Below are 22,901 nucleotides of genomic sequence, written 5' to 3' on the forward strand. Positions count from 1 at the left end.
TGTTTGGATTCAGGAAATGTAATCAAATAAATTATAATGCCTATCCTCTCAGGATATTTTTTATTATTTTTGTAGCATAAACACCATCAAACCTATGCGAGCTTTGGATCTTCCAATGTTTTTCTATGGCGCTGAAACCTAAAGATGTCCGAGTTTCGCTCCCTGTGCAAATTATACTCCACTGCCATTGGCTCATCTGCATTCGAGGGGAGGGGCTTACCGATAGGTCAATTCCAGTCCTGGAGTACCACTGCTCTGTCCTCTTATTTAGTGCACCTGATTCAGATCCTCAGCTCGTTAGGAGGGAGATCTATGAACTGAAGCAAGGGTGTCTGACTGAGCGACATACGGTACAATATGAAAAAGAGAGACATACAAAATGTGCAGAGCAGCGGTACCCCAGGACTGGAATTGAAAACCACTGCGCTAGAAAATTTAAAAGCAGCATTCAAGAAATATCTTCTAATTAAAGCTATAGAAGTTAGTCAGTCAAGAGCAGTGAGTGAGTTTTTATTTTATTGTTTGGGTCATATTGACAGCGTAGACAGTAGTATTGGTACTGTATATTACGCTGCTATCACTTAATACACAGATGTAATATAAAGATGTAATTACTTTACCCGCAGTTTACCTTCACAGACATAACCAACAGTGTTTCTGTCACATGTTTTAAAGCGCCCCAATTATGTCATTTCCAATATTGCCTTTCAATCAGTTCGTAATGTAGCTGTATGTGAATGTAAAAAATCTGCAAAGTTGTAAATCCAAAAGTGCACGATAAATAGTTATTGTCTCCCAAAATAAAGAATCAACCCTATACAGCGGGTAACACATTTGCATAATTCCCGCCTATGTTCTACACTGGCCGGTCGCAACTTGAAACACAGCGTGTAAGTATGATAAATAATAGATACTTATATTTTCTATCGAGCGTTCAAAATACAGAACTATGTCAATGGGGCTATTGTTTCCGATGCTCTGTACATGGTAGACCAATCACAACAGACTGGGCCATCTGACCAATCAGAGCAGAGTAGGCTCACGGAAAGGAGGGGTTTAGAGAGACTGAATCTTAGAACTCTTTTGAACGAATATTTTGAGAGTCGCTGGAAAATGAGGTGATATTAAACGCATATTTTGAGAAAACAAAAGCGTTTTTTACCTTACATGCATTTAAACCTATTTTAGGAGACTCCCAATACAATATTAGCAGCCTTAAAATGGCATAATAGGGGCACTTTAACATACTGTAACCTTGTGTGTATTTGAACAAGCTAATTGTATTGCATTAATTGAAAGCCTAGTGATATAAAGATTTGTAATACAAAGTATTTTTCCAAAACTAAGTTTTATTAGTATTTTCGTGCCGTGACAGTGACATATGTGACGTAGCCATGCGCACTTAATAGACCATCTTATTCTAGTGTTTATATGATGAGGAGGACTCTAGCCTACAAGACTCTGAATGACTGAACTAGGAAGGATGCAGCCTCGGTAGGATGCAGCTTTCCGTTTGAGAAGCACCCAATATAATCCTGAAGGCCTTGATTAGCTTGTTCAGGTGTGTTTGATTAGGGTTGGAGCTAAACTCTACAGGCAGCTGCACTCCAGGACTGACGTTGCCTACCCCTGATCTAGACTATATTGTTTGCGATTGTGATTGCTGAATAAATGCACTTACTCAACCGCTGTTGTTTTAATAGAGAAATATAGGCTATTGCCATTTGGAATTAGTGGAATTACTAGGAATTTCACTGTTATAATATTTTTAGTTTGTTTTACCAGTTTTCATGATGTAGGCAGAGAGATTGCACAAGTCTTTGGTATTAATTTATATAATAAAAATCCTATAATAAATCAGTATACTAGATGAGGTAAAATACATCATGTATATGTCCACATTCTATTGATTTGTGCTTACTGGTGAAAGTGCAATACCTGAAATGCAGAAGTAAATTTCTCAAATGACAACAATCATTTTGATTATAGTTTAGAGCAAAAATAATTTTTAGCAGTTTAACCATTATACAGACTGACGAAAATGTGACTAAGGTTTCATTGACTAAAGCCTGACTAAAATGCTCATACATTTCATTGACTTAAACTAAACAACTAAACAAAAACAGGACAAGGTTGTCTAAATATGATAACTAAAATGTACATTTGAGTAAGACTAAGACTAAATTAAAAATGGCTTCCAAAATTAATACTGCTGTACGGTTAATTAATAATAATCTTATTGTTAAAATGTTCATTGACTAAAACTACACTAAATACTTCAGGTTTTCTTTGACTATAGCTAGACTAAAATATTGAGACTTTTAGTCAACTTAAACTTGACTAAAACTAAATAATAAGTTTGACTAAATATGATAACTAACAAGGACATTTTACCATGGGACTAAGACTAAAATTGAAATAGCTGACAAAATTAACACTAATGTTAAGTTCTGTTGTACTATAAGCCTGACCATACTTCTCTCTTTACAGGAGACAGTGACAGCACTGCAGCGATTGCCTGCTGCTGCTGGGGTCTGCTGTATGGAATGGACGGAGTCCCCAAGTGTAATTATAGAAACCTGGAGTACAGGGGCCGACTGGAGAGTGTTGCACAAAAGCTGTATGCTCTTCAATGATTTTTCAAATATGACGCACACTTAAAGTGTGTTCACACTGACAGCAATTGTTGGAGGTTGACAGTGTCACTTGTAGGTGTTCTGCACTTTCTACATTAAAATGAAAAAAATAAATAAATACATACAAACTTTTTTTTTTTTTTTTACACTGTCATAAACAGTTTTGAGCCATTTTTGTTTGTGATAGAATTTCACAATTTACACATTATGGGAAACACTTTAGATTACAACCCGCAACGTACCGCATAAGTAAACAGAATTTACAGCATACCTATTTGTAGCTATGGAGTACCTCTACATACCACATACCTACCTCCTGGTAGGTATAAGGGGAAAATATGCAACATTTGGGGAATAAGGGGGTAATAACCGGCAAAATTATAAAGCATTTATACTGTCAGTATTTTATAACTAAAGGGCACCTATTCTGAAATTATGTAGTATGTACGACAAACTGACCACAATTTTCTGCATGTGAAACAAATATTAAAGCATAAGCTCATTTGTTTTTACTCACGAACAAAAATACGGAAAGAATCTATCCTAATTTTTGTTTTTCAGTTTCTCAAACAAAACAAAATAATGATTATTATTTGGGTTTTTTATTATTATTACTAGCCTATTATAAAATATCTTAATTTCTTTCTGTTCGTATTTCGATTTGTTGTTAAATCAAACTTAAATTATTCAAATAAAGAAATATGTCAAGCCTAGAGTGTCACAACTTCAAAAGAGTTGAGAGCGAGGAGATGTAGGAATAAACTTAAACAAACAGACTTTAATAAAACAAACCAACGGAAATACAAACTCAGGAACACAGGAATGACGTAAGACCCCGGACGCTAGACGCTGGAAACACTGGGCTTAAAAACTAGGAACTAAATGAGGTAATAAATGGAACACAGCTGAATCAAATGGAACCTAATCAAACAGGAACAGGAACAAAACCAAATATGGGCACAAGAGAACACGAGGGAAAACTAGGACACGGAGCACATGGGGAGCAAAACAAACACAAAAGGTGTATTCGACTAGAAGCGGCGCTGCACAGAATGATCAGTGTATGAGTCCCGACTAACCTCTGTAGTATTCTGAGGTCAGATTTGGTAACTGAGCTGAACCAGACAGTTATAGAAGTGCAGAGGACAGATTCAATGATGGCGGAGTAGAACTGTTTCAGCAGCTCTTGTGGCAGGTTGAACTTTGACAGGTTGAGTCAATGTGAGTGTCCCACTTCAAGTCCTGAGAGATAGTGGTGCCTAGGAACCTGAATGGCTCCACTGTCATTACAATGCTATCTATTATGGTGGGAGGAGAGCAGAGGGGTTTCTTCTGAAGTCCAGATCATCTCCACTGTTTTGAGCGTGTTGAGCTCCAGGTTGTTAAGACTGCACCAGACAGCCAGCTCTTTAACCTCCTGCCTGTAAGTAGACTCTTCACCATCCTGAATGAGGCCGATGAGTGTGGAAGTTTGTCGTCTGCAAACTTCAGGAGCTTGACAGAGGGGTCCTTTGAAGTGCAGTCATTCATGTAGAGGGAGAAGAGCAGTGGGGAGTGAATGCAGCTGTCTGTCAGGAAGCTGGTGAGTCACTGACAGATGGAGATGGGCACGGAGAGCTGAGTTGGTTTGGGCTGGAGGAGGTTTGGGATGATAGTGTTAAAAGCCGAGCTGAAGTCCATAGACAGGATCCTCACATAAGTCTGTGGTCTGTTGCAGAACATAATGTAGTCCCATATTGACTGCATCATCCACAGACCTGTTTTCTCTGTAGGCAAACCAAAGAGAATCCAGCATGGGTCCAGTAATGTCCTTCAGGTGGGCCAGCACCAGTTTTTCAAATGACTTCATGACCACAGACGTTAGAGCCACAGGCCTAGACATTTATTCCTGTAATTGTGGGTTGCTTTTGGACGGGGATGATGGTGGAGCATTTGAAGCATGAAGGGACTTCGCACAGCTCCAGTGATCTGTTGAAGATCTGTGTGAAGATGGGGGTCAGCTGGTCAGCACAGGATTTCAGACAGGCTGGTGTAACACAATCTGGGCTTGGTGATTTATTTCTCTTCTGCTTCCAGAAGACCTGGCACACATCGTCTTCACTGATCTGAAGTGCAGGTGTGGGGGAGATGGGGGTTGCAGGAGGTGTTAATGGTTGTGTGGAGAGGTGCTCAGAGCGGGTGTGGGGTGTTTTTTCAAACCTGCAATAGAACTTGTTCAGATCTTCTGCCAGTTGTTAATTCTCCACAGTGCTGGGGGATGGTGTCTTGTAGTTGGTGATCTCTTTCAGACCTTTCCACACTGATGCTGAGACACTGGAAAAGAATGGAATCCTTAGCTTTTCAGAATAATTCCTCTTTGCCACTCTGATCTCCTTTTCCAGTATGCATTTGGCCTGTATATACAAGACTCTGTCCCCCTTTCTGTAAGCATCTTCTTTGGCCTGACGGAGCTGTCTGAGTTTTGCAGTGAACCACAGTTTGTCACTGAGTCCTGGTAGTGTCAGTCCTCTGCGGTTTGTGTCATGTGTTCCTGCCTCTTGTGTCCTTATTTGGTTTGTTTCCTGTCCTTGTTTAATGCAATCATTAGTTAATTCTTGTCCAGCCCTGTTTTCCTTGATTATCCAGTGTATTTATAGTTCTGTCTGTTAAGTTAGCTTTCGTCTGGTCTACTCGTTACTCCCCAGTGTTTGATGTCTGTGTCTGCCTTGTCCTGCCCTGCCCTGCCCTGCCCTGTCCTGATGTCGACATTAAAGATTATTATTTGAGTTACATCCTCGTATGCGTGTTCCTTGTTCCTCCCTCGTGTGTGCACCGTGACAGGTAGGAATGCACATATCTTCACAGAAATTGATATAAGATGTCACTGTCTCTGTGAGCTCGTCCAGATCATTGGCAGCAGCTTCAAAAACACTCCAATCAGTGAGGTCGAAGCAGGCTTTTAAATCCCGCTCTACTTCATTAGTCCATCTCTTTACGGTCCTTAATAGAGGTTTAGCTGATTTCAGTTTCTGCCTCTAGGTCGATATAAGATTAACCAAACAGTGATCAGAGAGCCCCAAAGCTGCCCATGGGATAGAGTGATATGCATCCTTTATTGTGGTGTAACAGTGATCCAATATATTACTGTACCTGGTGGGACATGTGATGTGCTGTCTGTATTTTGGCAGTTCACGTGAGAGATTTGCTTTATTAAAGTCCCTGAGAATGATTAAAACAGAGTCTGGGTATTGTTGTTTTGTGTCTGTGATACTGATCAGCAAGTTTCTGTAAAGCCAGGTTCATGTGCGCTTGCGGAAGAATATAAAAACTCACGAGAATGAACGAACAAAACTCTTGCGGTGAATAGAATGGCTTACGGTTAATGAAGAGCACTTCTAGATCTGGACAGCACATCTTTTTTAACGCAGTTACATCTGTACACCACCTCTCACTGATTTAAAGGCATGTCCCACCACCACGTGATTTCCCCGTTGATTCTGCGTCGCGATCCGCTCTGATCAGCTGAAAGCTCGGCAGCTGTCCGGAATGGCATCATTCAGCCAGGTTTCCATTAAACACAGAGCAGCAGACTGTGAAAAATCCTTGTTTATCCGGGAAAGCAGAAGGAGTTCATCCGTTTTTTTTGGGTAGAGAACGGAGGCACGCCAGATGGATGCTAGGCAGCGCTGTTCAAAATCCGCACTATTTGAACTTAATGTGCACGACGGCTTGCTTCCCCTGTCTGTGCGTCCAGAAGTGTTAGATCAGTGCCGCTGCTCCGCCAACTACAATGTCCAGCAAAACCTCAGAATAGTCAAAAACCGGTGAAATATCGGGTGGTGTGTACTGTCGAATGTCCAGCAATTTTTCTTTGGTAAAACTGATTGCAGATATATAACTAAAGACAGGACAAACTAACAAAACCATAAAAACAACTGTGGAGCATGCCACGGAGGCAGCCATCAGTGGCGCCATCATTTAAATTGTTATTTTTTAAATAAATAAATTAATTAATAAATAAAAATCTAACTTACTAATAATGGCTTCCCCAATCATTTGTATATGAAGTTGTCGTGTGACGAATCTGCATTTTGGCGGATAATTTAAATTAAATTTGAGCTACTTTTAATCCATGCACTGTAAAAAGTCTTGTCAGAAGTGGGATTTGAACCCACGCCTCCATTCGGAGACCAGAAACCTCAATAACTGAAAAGGTAGAAATGACTTGAGTCTGGCGCCTCAATGGAGCTCAACCGATGTACGCAAATGGTATTATTTAGTGCTTTAGTTATTACTTGTTGTCCAGCTACTCTAAAAATCTGCTGTCAGGATTTGAACTGTACGCCTCCATTCAGACACCATTAACTGAGGATGCTGAAACCCCTTCTGGCGCCGAGTGTGCGTCCATTCTGTTATAAATAGAGTCAGACTTGATGATCAACGCCATTCAGACCACTACGATAAAACAGTGTTTTGAACTCCAAATGTTTTTGAACGAACTGTATGGAGATAAAATGATACCTAAAAGATTTGCATGCGCAGGGTAAGATTTGTGAAAGTGTACATAAGATAGCAAGCGTAAATTAATTTTGCATTCGCAATGAAAGGTTTGTAAAAGTGTAAATCATGTTTCAAGCATAAGAAAAAAAGATTTGCAGCCTTTTACTGTTTTTTGTTAGTGTAATTCATGGATTGTGAAACTGAAACTTCATGCTAAGGCAAAATAAATATGATCTGTATTCTTCTGACTTCCATTTTTCCGTGCTTACAGGCAAAGAGATTATGTACATAATGTACAAAGTAAGTACATTCATGTTCATATAATAAATTCCAAATAGAATACCAATTGGCGTTTTAGAGCACCCAGTTGCAATTTTGGGATCATGACATGATAGCTTGCAGGAATCTATTTTGTGATGGCCTATCATACTCAAATTTAAAATTTGAACCACTGCAAACATATTTATTTGAGACTGTGGACATATTTTCTGATTAAATAAATATACTTTTTATGAAATAAAGATATTTTATGGACATTATTTCACTTACACTACACTTGAACAAAATATTTAATTTTAATTCTTAAAAGTTGTTGGGAAAGGATAATTCTACTCTGGACACAAGAAGCACGACACATTCTTAAAGGTGGCATAGAATGGAAATCTGTTTTTACCTTGGCATAGTTGAATAATAAGAGTTCTGTAGAGTTCCCCCTTCTTGCAGCCAATCAAATGAGGCTCTCGCTAACTCTAGATTTACGCTTATCTGATTGGTTCAATAAACACTCCAGACACGAGAACACATTTTTATGTTCATCTGACTCAGCGTCATTCTTATTGCTGGGATGGTATTTTTAATGCACACACACACACACACACACACACACACACACACATATATATATATATATATATATATATATATATATATATATATTGACAAATAAAATAATAATAAAACAAAAAAGCATGATCCTTTATAAGCTGTGATCCATTAGACTGACTACCATGTGCTCATATACTGATTTTCAAGCTAGAGTGAACTTTATCGGATTGGTTCGACATTGCATTGAACTTTAAGATTTTATATAATCTGCCTACATGAATTGATGTTAAACTTTACAAACAAAATGTTTAATAGCGCTTTGCCTCCAGATTTGACTGTTATGCAAATACTGACACTTCAAACCAAATCAACATTTAAAAACACTACAACTACTTTGACAAAATATAGTCTTTAATAATGTCTAAATATATGCGTCTAAATGAAAAAAACTAAAGCAAAGTAACTATGTCTGAGTCAAATGTTCCAGGAAACCATGAAATACACAGTAATGTTGATATTTTTATATGGTTATACAGCCATCTAGTGGTTACATATGGCATTACAGATGGTAAATTCATAATTTGGGGGTAAATATTTAGCACAGTAAAATCTCTTTTGAATACATGTTAAAGGAAAAACAAAAACCTGGCATCAACCCTGATCTGGAGACATGGTGAAATGATGCATATTAGTGCAGACATGCCTACTTTCAGTAGCATCAAGATTACAAATTAATATCATATGGTCTGCTGAAGAGGAGGAGGATGATTAGGATAAATACAGTAAATACACAGAAATGTAATTTCCTAACATCAGCTTGAAATTCAAAATGAACACATGGTAGTCAGCCTAATGGTAGCCTGCACAGCTTATAAATTATCATGTTTTTTATTGTTTTATTCTTTTATTTTATTGTATTATTTTATTAAATTTTTTAATATGTATGTGTGGATTAAAAATATAATTCCAGCAATAACAATGATGCTGAGTCAAATAAAGTCAGAAGTCGGAAGAATACAGATCATATTTATTTTGCCTTAGCATCAAGTTGCTGTTTCACAATACATGAATTACACTTTTTGAAAAATACATGATTTTTTTTTTTTTGCACTTGATTTACACTTGATTTACATTTGCAAAATTAATTCACGCTTGCTATCTTATGTACACTTTCACAAATCATACCTTGTGAATGTGAATCTTTTAGGCATCATTTTATCTCCATAGAATTGGTCATTAAAAATCCCATGGCACTTCTCGTAAAGAGGGGTGTATCTCCGGTGTCCTGGTCAAATTCCCTCCACTGGCTCTTGTCAATCATGACCTCCTAATAATCCCCATCCACTGAATTGGCTCTATCTCTCTCTCCTCTCCACCTGTAGCGCTGTGTGGTGAGCGCACTGGCGCCATTGTACTGTGTAGATAAAGCACTGTAAAAACTTTATATCGTGTGTCCCATCAGGTAATGAAAAATTCTACACAGCCTTGTGGTCTTCAAGCCACTTGAACACTTGTGCCAAATGGAAATACATCATGGAAGTAGATAAGTCAAGTGGAAAGACTGTAAGTTTGGGACATGCCCTGAACGGCAAATGATTAATACAAATACATACACATTTTGTACCATCATTAGATCATAGCAATGGTGTTCATCAGACAACACATTATATTATGCTATAAGGTGGTATCACAGAGAAAGAAAAAAAAACAACAACAGAATGTCTTATTGATGTAATAATTACACATAATTTAGATAATTAAGTGGAACACAAGAAGCATATTACATAAAATAATTAAAAACATACTAGATATTTAAGTCTCTATTCTATTCTATTCTATTCTATAGGCTATTACACACCCAAACATTTGGTCACAGAAAAAACGAAGCTGTCCTATTTTAATAACAAAAACATTCAAATTAATGACATGGTCTTGGAGATAAAACCCTTATGTTTACAGTGAACAAAAATGACTAGCTCTTGATCTCAGACTAGTCTCTGCTGAGAGTGAAAGCACAAACGTCCTGCGTCAAACGGAACGCCTCCTACTCAGCATCCAACCCCTTCACATTTCCGCGATGTCTGACATCCAGCCCTTACTCAACATAGGAAGTTAAGCAGGCACGTTAACATTAACACACAAGTTACAGTTAATAAGATACAATGAGCGAAATAAAACAAACAGAAGGGGCTTCAACGGACACAAAGGAAGCTACAAAAGAGGAAACGGATTGGGCAGCTGCTAAAGCGCACTTTGAAAACTTAAAATCAACAAAACCGAGACCGGTAAGTGTTCAGTCAAATTCAATAAGGCGTTATGCTCATAGGCTACTGTATACGATTAGCTGCAGCCAGTTTGACTGTCATTGATTTTGGCCGTGTCTTTTAACAGCCCAAGCCGAAATATGCAGTTACTATCGCAGTTTCTTCCCGCACCTTGTTTGATATGGTGGCAGAAAGGAAGATATTTGAGGAAGAAGGACTGGAGAAATATGTTCTACATCAGCAAGAGCACGAGAATGAGCCACTGAAACAAGGACCTGCTTTTCCTTTCGTTAAAGTGAGACTAACATCCGCACATTAGAATAATAACATCGTCCACAAATTAATACAGTAGGAACAATTCTTTTTTGTTCAATAAATATACTGTCATTAAAATATGTTAATATAAAAACTATATTTTAAATACAGAAACAAAATAATTTTAATTAGTAAAGATTCTGAACGTATTGAAGGAGATCCAATAATAATTAAATATACATATATTTACAGTAGTAACAACAAATTATATTTTGTTATATGATATGATAAATATCATGTTTTTAAAACATGATTGTTTCATTCTAAACATGGTGATTATCTCTAATATGGACAGAATATATTATATTTACCATCTGAATCTACCCATGTCATATCAACAAATGGAAAAGTCAGCTTTTCCCCACAGAAATGATTCAGAATTCCCATCACTAGAACACTGTAATTATAAACAATGAAGCTGTCAATACAAACACACAAGTTATAATGGCAGCATTTTATTTGCAATAGTATTATTCTGTAATAACGGAGGCTGCACTTCAGGACCACATTTCTATGTCCTGCATGATTAAATAATCAATTTGTATTATCTTTCCACCATATTTTTAACATAAAAGAGCAGAAATGGTTGTCATAAACATAAAGGTGCCAGTTGCTTTCAGTTATTGTAACCCCTGCAAATACAGTTCATTATGCTGCTTGATGTTGGTAGAGGCTATTTGCTTGCTTGCTTATAAAAACAAGAGTTCCTTCCTTGTAATATTCACACAGGCACTGATGACTGTAAATCAAAGGCTGAGGAATCTCTATCCAGACAGTGAAGAGCTGTTTGACATTGTTCTCATGACAAACAATCACGCCCAAGTTGGGGTTCGACTCATAAACAGCATAAACCACTATGGTAGGTGTGTCATTTTCACTGCATTCTGGTCTAGATGTTACATCATAATTCTGAGCAACCCCTAAAAGTTTACAACTGATGTTGAACTGAAAGTTTATTGGCCTATTAAGCTGGTAGAAGTTTGTCTTTGTGAAATACACCCAACATTTAACACAGCACAATGTACAACAAGGACGTTTTAATACAAGAGACAGTAGTTGAGTGGTAAAATTAAAATTCATCTTTTACAGATCTGTCGATAGAGCGATTCTGCATGACTGGAGGTCAGAGCCCAATTGGCTACCTCAAGGCTTACATGACTAACCTGTATCTCTCCAAAGACTCCAAGAAAGTCCAGGAGGCCATTGAGGAGGGTAAATTGATATACACACAAATGTACTGCAACAACTACAGCATGCATGCTAAACTGAAGTATTTAACCTTTTAAATTTTTAGATTGCATAGTTTAAGATTAATCAATGAGTTACAGTGCATTTGGAGTAATGATGTTCCTCATACTTGTTTTTGGCTTTGCAGTAAAGGGACACCTGTAATGTTTCATTTACCATGATAGGAATAGCAGCAGCCATCATGTTTAAGCCTAATGTGGAGTCTCAGCTATCTGAGACTCAGCTCCGCGTGGCTTTCGATGGTGATGCTGTGCTCTTCTCTGATGAGTCGGAGATCATAGTGAAACAGCACGGCCTGGACATATTCTTTGAGCATGAAAAACAACATGAGAATAAACCACTCGCACAGGTATGTCAGGTATTTCCACTAGATGTGAATCATATGACTAGTTTTACTTCTATAAAGCAGAAGAAGAAGTTGAAATACACAGTGTTTGTTTAGCTGAGTAACATTAATTTAGAATACAGTATGTTGTGTTCCAGTCCACCTGGGAAGTTCATATTTATGAATTCGGAAGTTGTGTGCGCTCAAGTCACTGGTTGGAACAAGACACAGATGTTATTTTTCTACAAAAAATTCTGGAAGATTAAAATGATAAATTAATAATGTGCATCTCTGTATTATTGCATTTAGGCCTAATTGTTTTTAATTAAGTTTATGGAGGTTCTGTAAATTGAATGTTTTTTTTGTAAAGAAAAACATTATGCTAACTCACTGATTTCAACAAATTTGCCATCGATACAGATGATGCATCTTTTGCATCTGCCATATTTCTGACACAGTTTTAACTTGGAATAAGTTCAGTTTTCAGCTAGTAATTACAACTCTTCGGAGGCTTTCATGGGCGTTCAGCTAATTACAATCTTTCCAACATGACTTGAATGCACCGATAGCAACCTATAAAGTACAAATATATTTGGAATTATGAAAATAAAGTGAACCCAGTGTTTTGCTTTTCCTAAAGACAGTTAACCATTGACCCTTTGACTAGTCAGCTACTTCTAGTCAAGCCCTTTATAGAATAAACTTTACATAACTTACAAGTTTTTTTTATTTTTTATTAATGGATTCAGTGACATGCTATTTATACAACACCACATGGTTCTCCATAGGGTCATTTTTAACATACTTGAGTCTATCTGCGTTGAAAGCTGACTTGAAATGCAATTTCAGGCAGTGATTTGCAGGTAAAAGTACCTCCTGAAGCTAATAGCATAAAGGCCCGTTCACACCAAAGACAGTAACTATAGCAATAATGATAGCGATAAGATTTTAAAAATCATTCACACTACAACTATAACGATAATGGCACAGAGGAGCAATTTCATTGTGATCACTTTAAGAATACATTTTTCCAGTTGATATACAATAAAAACACTGACAGCCAATCAGAATCCATCCTGCTTTGAAGAGCTTGAGTATTTAAAGTGGCAGACAACAAAACAAAAGCATGTTTGGTTACTATTATAGCTACTTTTATAGTTATCGTTCTTTGTGTGAACGGACCTTAACGGTCTTATGATCTAAAACAAAACAGAGTGAGCTTTGGTGAGAATTAGTACAATATTAATTTCACACTACAAATGAAATAAAAATGGAAAAATCTGTTCAAAAACATACATTCACACACAAACTGACCACCAACCATAACTTTCAGATGACACTTTAATTTTTGACCTCAACTGTCTTTAATCAAATGCACAGGATAGTGGGATATCATAGGAAACGATGCTGCATTCAAAACTGACAGATTAAAGTATCTTAGTAGACAGGATGTGACACAATCACTGGATTTGGACAGGCCTTGTGGGATTCCTACCTCCATATGCTGTCTGTGGAGGCAGCATTTTTCAGCTTTCGAATGCAGACTCTGTCTTAAATGGGCAGCTGTGGTTGCTCCAGCATAAGCACTTGCCAATAATATATCCTCTAATCCCATTGGCTGACACACTCCTCCCCTCTTATTCATCTTCAGGGTCCTCATAAGTGCTTTCTGGAGGCTCTAGGGAAGCTCCAGAAGAAATTCTACGCCAAAAACGAGCGACTGAACTGCCCTATACGCACCTTCTTGGTGACGTCCAGAAGCGCGGCAAGCTCTGGGGTCCGTGTGCTTAAGACACTCAGAAGCTGGAACCTGGAGATCGATGAGGCTTTGTTCCTTGCTGGGGCCCCTAAAGGTCCCCTGCTGCAGAAGATTCGCCCGCACATATTCTTTGACGACCAGATGTTCCACATTGAGGGGGCCAAGGAGATGGGCACTATTGCCGCCCACGTGCCATATGGGATAGGACAGAAATATAACAAAGGGAAGCTGATTGAACCAGAAACGCAGCAGAAATAAGAGCTCGTAATGATGTTACAGGTCAGCCACTAAGGGAGTTCATTATATAGTTTATATTGTTTAGATGAAGACATCTTCCCCTTACTTTCAATGCTTTACGATGCAAACATGTCTTAGGAACTGCTGTGTAGAAGTATGTTTTCTGAACATACATATTTTTTCTTGCACAAAAACTTTGCTAATGAAATTGTTTTATTAGCAATGCTGGAAAATTATTTTTAGTTTATTGGACATATCTATCTATCTATCTATCTATCTATCTATCTATCTATCTATCTATCTATCTATCTATCTATCTATCTATCTATCGATCGATCGATCAATCTATTTCATAGATGCTATATTTATAAGGAAAAGTTTGAGGAGATTTGTTTTTATGGGGTTCATATAACAAGAAGATTTGCTTTATTAATAAAGGGCTGTTTTAAAACTAGAAAATTAAACATACACTTTGAAATGTTTTTGTTCAATAGATTTTCATATTTTTTATATTATATGGCTGTTCTAAATGCACTTATTTTTGAGGAGGAAAGTACATCACTTCAGAATTAATTAAAGTGAGGCCTTCATTTTCATTATTAGAGTATTCTCTGCAATTCAGGACTATCATCTGCCCATTATGCTGCTTCGGTTGCAAACATTTACTGTGTTCTCATCTACTGTATGTTCTCCGAGGTTAATTTGCTTTCCACACGTTGCTTGTTTTGCAAATGACAGTTACGTAATGTGTTGATATCTCTGCTTGTATTAAAATGATCAGAAACACTATCGATTGCTATTAAGGGTATGTTGCATGTCACTGAATTGTATAATCCTTTTGTTTTTACATGATGTCAACATAAGCTCTTTTGAATACAAATGTATTCAAGCAGTTTCACTAAATTACATTTTATGCTACATTGGTTTTGTTTTGGTTTTAGGCTGTTTTGTTTTGGGTTGAGGTAAAGTTGAACTCAAGACTTGTAATGGGGATAAATAAAGGTTTTTAGATGACAAAAAAACTTTGCATGAGTTAAGTTATTTGGAACACAAAAGAAGACATTTAAAATGTTTCAGCTGCTCTTTTCCATACAATGATATAAGAGTGCTATATAAACAGGAACAGCTAAACATTTAAGTCATTGGCTGCATACCTTATCCTCCACTGTTCTTAATGGAAAAGAACAATTATAAACAACATAAATACAAAAGAGTGCTATACTGTTGCAAACAGGTGTGACATTGCTACACGAGATCTCGCGAGAACGTGAAAATATCCTAGCAAAACATATTGCAGTGTTTACATTAGAGCTGCACCATTAATCAATAAAAAATTGCGATCTTGCTTCAAACACCCACGCGATCTTAGTCCTGAATGACAAAGATGCGTTGTCTCGACAATGACGGCTATGTCTATTACGACTGTTCAACATCGCGAGTGTCAGTGGATCGTGTCGCTGCCCATGTTAATGACTCAGAGGGTCGGCCATCATCACGCTTCCGATGTGAATACTGTCATATGGGTGGCGACAAAGCATGCGCTGCTCACACTCCACTAACACCTGTTTCACATCGTAAGCGTCTTAAAGACATTCAAATCTGCATTTATGTTGCTGCTGATCCAGAAATAGCAACACAAACAGTCTTTTCAAACACACATTATTACTGTGTTACAGACATTTCAATAACAGAAGTAGGCCTACTGGGATAAACGTTTATAGGTATAAACACTTGTTGTCTACAGTAGCGATCAAAACGAAAGTATCTTAACACTTGTATTGTAACACTTATCTTCTGCTAGCAGGTGGCGACAACCCGTTTAAAAAATGTATTTGACATTGAATCATTCATTCGGGAGATTTCAATAGTGAAATGAGTCTTTATGAACTTAGACACTGACTCCTTCATTGCTTTTTTTATTTTGTTCAAATTAATGTATATTTTTAAAAGACATTTTGTCAGAACCACTAGTAAATTACGTTATTTTGTTTAGTTTTCTAATACAGGTGCATCTCAATAAATTAGAATGTCGTGGAAAAGTTCAATTCACTATCTCAACAAATCAGAATACTTCATAAGACCAACAAAAAAAAATAGTTAAGCTGTATAAATAGTTCATTTTTGATGATATAAAATAAATAGTTCATTTTTAGTGAATTGTTGGCCTTCTGGGAAGTATGTTAATTTACTGTATACTGCATGTACTCAATACTTGTAGGGGCTCCTTTTGCTTTAATTACTGCCTCAACTCGGTGTGGCATGGAGGTGATCAGTTTGTGGCACTGCTCAAGTGTAATGGAAGCCCAGGTTGCTTTGATAGCGGCCTTCATGTCATCTGCATTGTTGGGTCTGGTGTCTCTCATCTTCCTCTTGACAATACCCCATAGATTCTCTTCAGGTTCAGGTCAGGCGAGTTTGCTGGCCAATCAAGCACAGTAACACCATGGTCATTGAACCAGCTTTTGGTACCTTTGGCAGTGTGGGCAGATGCCAAGTCCTGCTGGAAAATGAAATCAGCATCTCCATAAAGCTTGTCAGCAGAAGGAAGCATGAAGTGCTCTAACAATTCCTGGTAGATGGCTGCATTGACTGTGGACTTCAGAAAACACAGTGGACCAACACCAGCAGACAACATGGCAGCCCAAATCATCACTGACTGTGGAAACTTCACACTGGACTTCAAGCAACATGGATTCTGTGCCTCTCCACTCTTCCTCCAGACTCTGGGACCTTGATTTCCAAATGAAATGCAAAATTTAATTTCATTTGAAAAGAGGACTTTGGACCACTGAGCAACAGTCCAGTTCTTTTTCTCCACAGCCCAGGTAAGACGCTTCTGATGTTGTCTCTGGTTCAGAAGTGGCTTGGTAGCCCTTTTCCTGAAGACATCTCAGTGTGGTGACTCTTGATGCACTGACTCCAGCTTCAGTACACTCCTTGTGAAGCTCTCCCAAGTGTTTGAATCAGCTTTTCTTGACAGTATTCTCAAGCTTGCGGTCATGGCTGTTGCTTGTGCACCTTTTCCTACCCAAATTCTTCCTTCCAGTCAACTTTGATTTAATATGCTTTGATACAGCACTCTGTAAACAGCCACACCTTTCAGTAATGGTCTTCTGGATCATTGCCAAGTCAGCAGTCTTCTCCATTATTGTGGTTTCAAAGAATAAGAGATACCCGGAATTTATACTGTAGGGATGGTCATTAATTGAAACTCAAATGTAAATATTCTAACATTTTGAGATACTGATGTTTGACTTTCATGAGCTGTAAGCTCTAATCATCAAAATTAAAACAAAAAAAACTTTTGAAATGTTTTACTTTACATGCAATGAATCTAAAATATATGAAAGTTTCATATATTTTATAATCTTTTCATAATCTAGAGAAATGGGCGAGCATGTCAGTGGGGTATGGTTGAGAAACAATGTGTCAACTGTACCCGAATTGGTCTTCAATTGCTTCCCATGATGTTTAGTTGTACAGTGTTATGATATTTCAACTGTCTATTATTAATGGACATTTTCGAACATGAATGTTAGAAGGATTACATAGCAAATATTAAATAGAAATATACATGATGGTAAAGTGGGTACAGTTGAGACAGCTTTTATAGGTTGCTATGTACTGTATACAGCAACAGTTCAATCATAGAAAATACAGCGCATACAGAGGCTGTGTGTGTTTGTGTACTGGTAGTACCTACATTATGGGGACCAAATGTCCTCACAAGTATAGTAATACCAGTAAATTCACCTTATGGGAATATTTTTTTAGATCCCCATGATGAAACAAGCTTATGAATCATACAGAATGATTGAAAATGTAAACATGCAGAAAGATCCGAGTGATGCATAGGTTTAGGGGTAGGATTATAGAATATACGTGTTACGGGGTCGATGAGACATGCGGATCCATTTGCAAGGCTTTAATAGGAGCAAACAGGTGTGGCATAGGCGAGACACAAGAGCAATCCTAGAGCAAGCGTGGGTCGACGATCGGCAAACAGTATCCAAACAGGGCAAGGCAGAGAGAATAATCCAGGAACACGGGCAGGAATCAAAACACAGGAAATCAAACTAGATATACTGGGAACGCTCTGTAAGGTAGTTGGGCTAAACAATACTCGGCCGAGAGCAAGCGAATGTCCCAAGCTTATGTAGTGTGTGTGATTGGGTGATGGTGATTGTGAGATGGTTCTCAGGTGCAAGCGTGATCAGTGTGAACAGCTGTGTGTCGTCAGTGCAATGTATAATGGGAAATGGAGTCCAATGTGCTGTGTAGTGTGAAAGTCCATGTGGTAAGCGGGTTACCTCTGGTGGTGAACAAATGGAAGTTGTACGGACCAGATTCGTGACAATACGGGTATGTATATTGTTATTTTTACTGTTATGTTTACATTTGTACTTTTTGCCATATATTTTTGTAGTGTTAAATATTTGTTCCTGTTTTGTTTAAATTAATCTGAATTAAATAAAGCAAATAAATTATTTTTAAACAGTAATTATTTAAAACTGTAATTTTGGAATTTATTACATTTGCTATAAATGGTTAGCCAGCTTTAGAGCATTAAGAATGGGTGTCTCAACTGTACCATGCTACTGTTTCAACTGTACACCATATGGGTACAGTTGAGACTAAAATGCACCTCATGTTTATGAGCTAATTGTGGAAAATATTAACTATTTATGGCTATTATCAATTTATTTTAGTACACAAGCAAAATAAATATCATGTGAAAAATCACTTAATTTCAGCATCTATTTTTTGTGTAGAGATGAAAAAGCAGAACGTGTCTCTACTGTACTCAGTCTACCCTACATTACACAAAACATTGGCAGTTGCATCGTCTGTTTTTCTCCACCATCGTGAAAATAAAGCCAACTGTTGCAGCTTAGCTGCGCTATGACTTTTTGCCTCACCCTATCACCCAGTGAGTTTTCAAGTCGTTTGTGAACCCCCTGAAATAGATTTTCAATGTGCTGTGTCTGAAAGCTTATTAGGCAGCTAACTTGTTGCCTTGCTGCCCTACCAGGCAATGGCTTGATGAATGAAAATGATTTCGGACAGAATTCTGAGGCAGCATAATAGATTAATGATCTACAATAAAATAGAGAGTGCTTTTAAGCAATTTTTAATTACTGCAGTACAAATGTCTCACTAGAAATGAAATTAAAAGTGGGGAACGTTGGTAAAAAACAAAACAAAGTATTTACACACAAACTGACCACCAACCACAACTTTCAGACAGTTTAGCTCAACTGAATCGAACACACAACACTAGGCAGCCAAGGATACTGCTTCCTTCAGAAATCGATCAGATGTATAGCCAACATATATAAATCAATCAAAAAAAATTTTTACCACAAAATATGTATTGTCTTGTCTTGTTGTCAAAGTCTCATATACTGTAAATAACAATTTGATGCATGTTGTATGTTTTATATGCAGCAAAAATAGATGCTATGTGAATAGATGTGAATTTTTAGAACTGTCAGCAAGCTGCCTAGATAGTACAGAGTAATTGAACAAGTAGTCAAGACTGAACCTGGCATCCTCTATGATTTCCAATTATTTACTGCAACGAAGCTTGATTGAGACAAATTCATAACTACGACTTCTGAAGTGGGAAGTAGGAAATTTCCGATAGCATGTGAAGGAAGCATAAACTCTGCAGGAAAGTAGACCTCGAGGGCCAGAACTCAGAACCCATGTAGCCTAATGAACACCTGCCTTGAAGGCACAAGTTGCACTTGAAGGCAGCAAGAGTCACTGAATATTCACCATACAATTCACACAGACTGACAAAAAAAGAAAAAAAAGCCACACAAACATTAAAAAACCTGTTTTTAGGACTACATTGGCATTTTTGGAGCACCACTTTGCTTACTGGATTCAGGACTAATATCTATTTTTAAAATGTTCTTGAACTTCCATTTTACAGTAACTCTGTATTGCATTGCTGTTAAAGAGTGATTAGCTGGTGAAGTGGATTGTAGAGTTAATTAAAGTTATCATGAGCACTGTAATGTTTGAAGCGGATGTCAAAACAAATGTAAGTAGACCGGGAAGATTTTAAAATAATTCATAAATCTGTACAATCTGCTTTGGAAATACATAGGCTATTTTAAGACCATGCACAAAAGTGTCTATAACATTCTTCAGAACATCAATTTTTGTGTTCAACTTAAGAAAGACATACAAGTGAGTAAATACTGACAGAACTCTCATTTTTGGGACACTTTAACTAACCTTTTAAATCAGCATTGCTTCAATAAAAATCCCTGTACTAATCAGAAGAGGGCACTATGAGACTAAAGTAGGCTTGTGCCATTAATCCAAAAGCCTTGATATCGCCATAGGCCACACTATTTTTCTTCCAAGAGTACATCTAATGAAAAACCCTTTGTATTTAGTGCAACGTTTCATATCACAGTTGAAAGAACATTCAAAATGGTGAATATAGCCAAAACTGAAGCCCAAGGGGACAATGTCCCTTCCCAGCCCCTTAAAACATTTGTCCGTTCTCTTTCTGTTGGGCAACAGACTGCCTCTCGTTATGAGCTCTGCCTGTCCTCCAGTTTCCATGGATACTTCAGCACTGACTCCAGGAGAAGTGAGTGGGCTCAGTATGTTTGAGACATAATTAATGACAATGGATTACAGTCAGTGAGCGCCCTGAGCTCCCGCAAAAGAAGCTTAACCTCACATACACTATAATTAGTGTTCATGAAAGAGGACTAAACATAAAACATAGACTCACAGTTCTGGCTGAATTGTGCTATCCTTTCAGTCAGAGGTGATATTTCTGTGGCTGAGGTGACGTGTGTATGTGCCAGTTTGCACGTTCTGGGTATTGGGAGAAGTGTGGCTGTGACACGCGTGGGTGTAATAGCATTAGAAAGTCATGCTTGAGCGCTTGGAAATTTCAGAGTGTAACTGAGACTGTATGTGAAACATGAATTTTAGTTAGGCGTTGTTGGTGATGTTGATACGGCGTATGGTGCGTTCAAAATGGTCCCGCTTTGTGATTAAAAATCATCTTTGGTATTGCATCAGTTCAAACCATTGTATATGTTAGTGTTTGGATAAAAAGACAAAAAAAATGATGCAAGTGATCCAGTTCCCAAAACAGGTTTAAATGTGAACGCTATGTGGATTACACCAAAACATTTGTTTAACTTAATTTCTTATGTGGTGCCAATTACTATTGTACTATTTTACTTTCATGAAGCATACATATTTTGGTAAATATTTAGGTCAGGTAAATTTTAGAACTATCATTATTATTATGTGACATTGGTTTAGTACAGATATGTTTTTGTACTAATTTTTCATGTTTATACACACACACACATATATATATATTTACCAAAATATGTATGCATTTCTGGAACATTCTAGAATATTCTGTAATATTCTAGTGCTTTCTGGAACATTCCAGACTATTGTGGGACTAGTCATAAAAGCCAAAAATCATCTAGCGTACACTTCTGAAGTTTTAGACAACTCACTTTTAGTAACTGTTTATGTCAAACTGTTCTTCGCTCAGTATTATGCATTTTGTATTATTATTATTTAATTAATAATCTTACTATGCATGATATTTTATAATTTGTATGCATGAGTAATAACAGCTTAAGCATTTTTTTGTGAGCACTGTTCATGATACACAAAAAGTAATGTGATTTTCATATATTCAGCATATCAAACGTCATAAAGAAACATTACAAATAAATGCAAAAAACTTTTATAAAATTTGTCTCATGGTGTTATTAGTGCTCCAACAAAAGATGATGAGGAAGCATCTTAAAACAGATCTGAAATACTATTTCTGTGAGCCCTTGCATGTTGATTATGTTTACACTGTAAGCCAAACCCACAGATTGAGCCCACTAGTGTTTTTCCCTCGCATTTTCTGTAATGTAATGTAATGAAATGCATTCAGGTCAGACCAACCCTCGTTTCGCCTGTGGGACTCCCAGAGCACAATGGTTTCCAGGTCAACAGGAACCAGAACCAGTAGTCAGTAAAACACCATGACAGCATGTCATTTACAGTGAAGCCTTTAAAAGATTCATAAAAACATGATTGACAGCTCTAGTTTCCAGCGCTCGCTGGGTTCTCCTGAATTATATTTAAATATGTCCCAGTACGACATATTGACTATGCTGCTTCTTGGCATCTACAAAGCATCATGCCTGGTCCAATAAGGCCACTGCTCCCCTATGATCCAAAGCACCAAGCCCCACCTCTCTGGGAAAGCTTGTCATCTGTCTGTCATTTTCCCACATGTTTTCCTTTTAATTTGCTCGTGTAACACATTTCTAGGTAAAGGCATTGCTGAAAGGTACAGAGCTCCTGTGGGGGGTAATGATTTATTGTTTTAATTCCCACAACATTACCTGTAATAAATCAGCCTGCCGGTGTTTTCAGATGCAGCCATCTTAAGATCTTGCCTTTGGATGATAAAGGAAGGATTAAAGGGAGCACTGAACATATAAGCAAGACCGTTTCTGTCAAAATTTTCTTTCAATTTAGGGCTTTGTCATTATGCAGTTTGAAGCATAAGAAACATGATTTTTTTTTTTTTTTGGTCCTCAGTTTAATGCAAGATGATGAAATATATTTCTTTAATGTCCTCTGTAATAATGGATTCACTAAGTGTTCAGTCAGAATTTCATCAGTGTTATTCAGCACAGAAATGTCAACTTCTATTACATAAAACAAACCTTTTTATATATATATATATATATATATATATGTATTTGTATTAATATGAACAAAAAATAGTAATAAATATTTAGAGCTCAGAA

General features: G+C 37.3%; 2 protein-coding genes across 4 annotated transcripts in view; both read left to right on the forward strand.

The window, feature by feature from the left end:
• LOC306844004 (ADP-ribosylhydrolase ARH1-like) overlaps nt 1-5,403 on the forward strand; it is a 42,317-nt gene extending 36,914 nt beyond the window's left edge. For 2 of the 3 annotated variants that reach the window (XM_079375796.1, XM_079375798.1), the window contains one exon: nt 2,491-2,743. In XM_079375796.1, the coding sequence (XP_079231922.1) occupies nt 2,491-2,636 (146 nt within the window). In that variant the 3' untranslated portion in view covers nt 2,637-2,743. Of the gene's footprint in view, nt 1-2,490 lie in introns of all 3 variants that reach the window. The other variant, XM_079375797.1, reaches the window with a different exon arrangement.
• A 4,598-nt stretch (nt 5,404-10,001) lies between these two features.
• On the forward strand, nt 10,002-15,104 carry LOC306843858 (cytosolic 5'-nucleotidase 1A-like). Its single transcript, XM_079375552.1, has 6 exons — nt 10,002-10,225; nt 10,332-10,499; nt 11,249-11,378; nt 11,609-11,731; nt 11,932-12,116; nt 13,744-15,104. Exons 1-6 carry the CDS (start codon nt 10,103-10,105, stop codon nt 14,107-14,109), a joined length of 1,095 nt encoding a protein of 364 aa, XP_079231678.1. The 5' UTR covers nt 10,002-10,102; the 3' UTR covers nt 14,110-15,104.
• Nucleotides 15,105-22,901: the final 7,797 nt, after the last annotated feature.

This window comes from Barbus barbus (genome assembly GCF_936440315.1).
Source record: "Barbus barbus genome assembly, chromosome: 24".
Taxonomy (NCBI): Eukaryota; Metazoa; Chordata; class Actinopteri; order Cypriniformes; family Cyprinidae; genus Barbus; species Barbus barbus.

Excerpts from the sequence above, each read along its gene's own strand:
- LOC306843858 (XM_079375552.1), top strand. The coding sequence starts at position 10,103 with ATGAGCGAAATAAAACAAACAGAAGGGGCTTCAACGGACACAAAGGAA. Across the intron at positions 11,379-11,608 it reads AAACAGCATAAACCACTATG|ATCTGTCGATAGAGCGATTC; the intron begins GTAGGTGTGTCA and ends CATCTTTTACAG. Across the intron at positions 11,732-11,931 it reads CCAGGAGGCCATTGAGGAGG|GAATAGCAGCAGCCATCATG; the intron begins GTAAATTGATAT and ends TTACCATGATAG.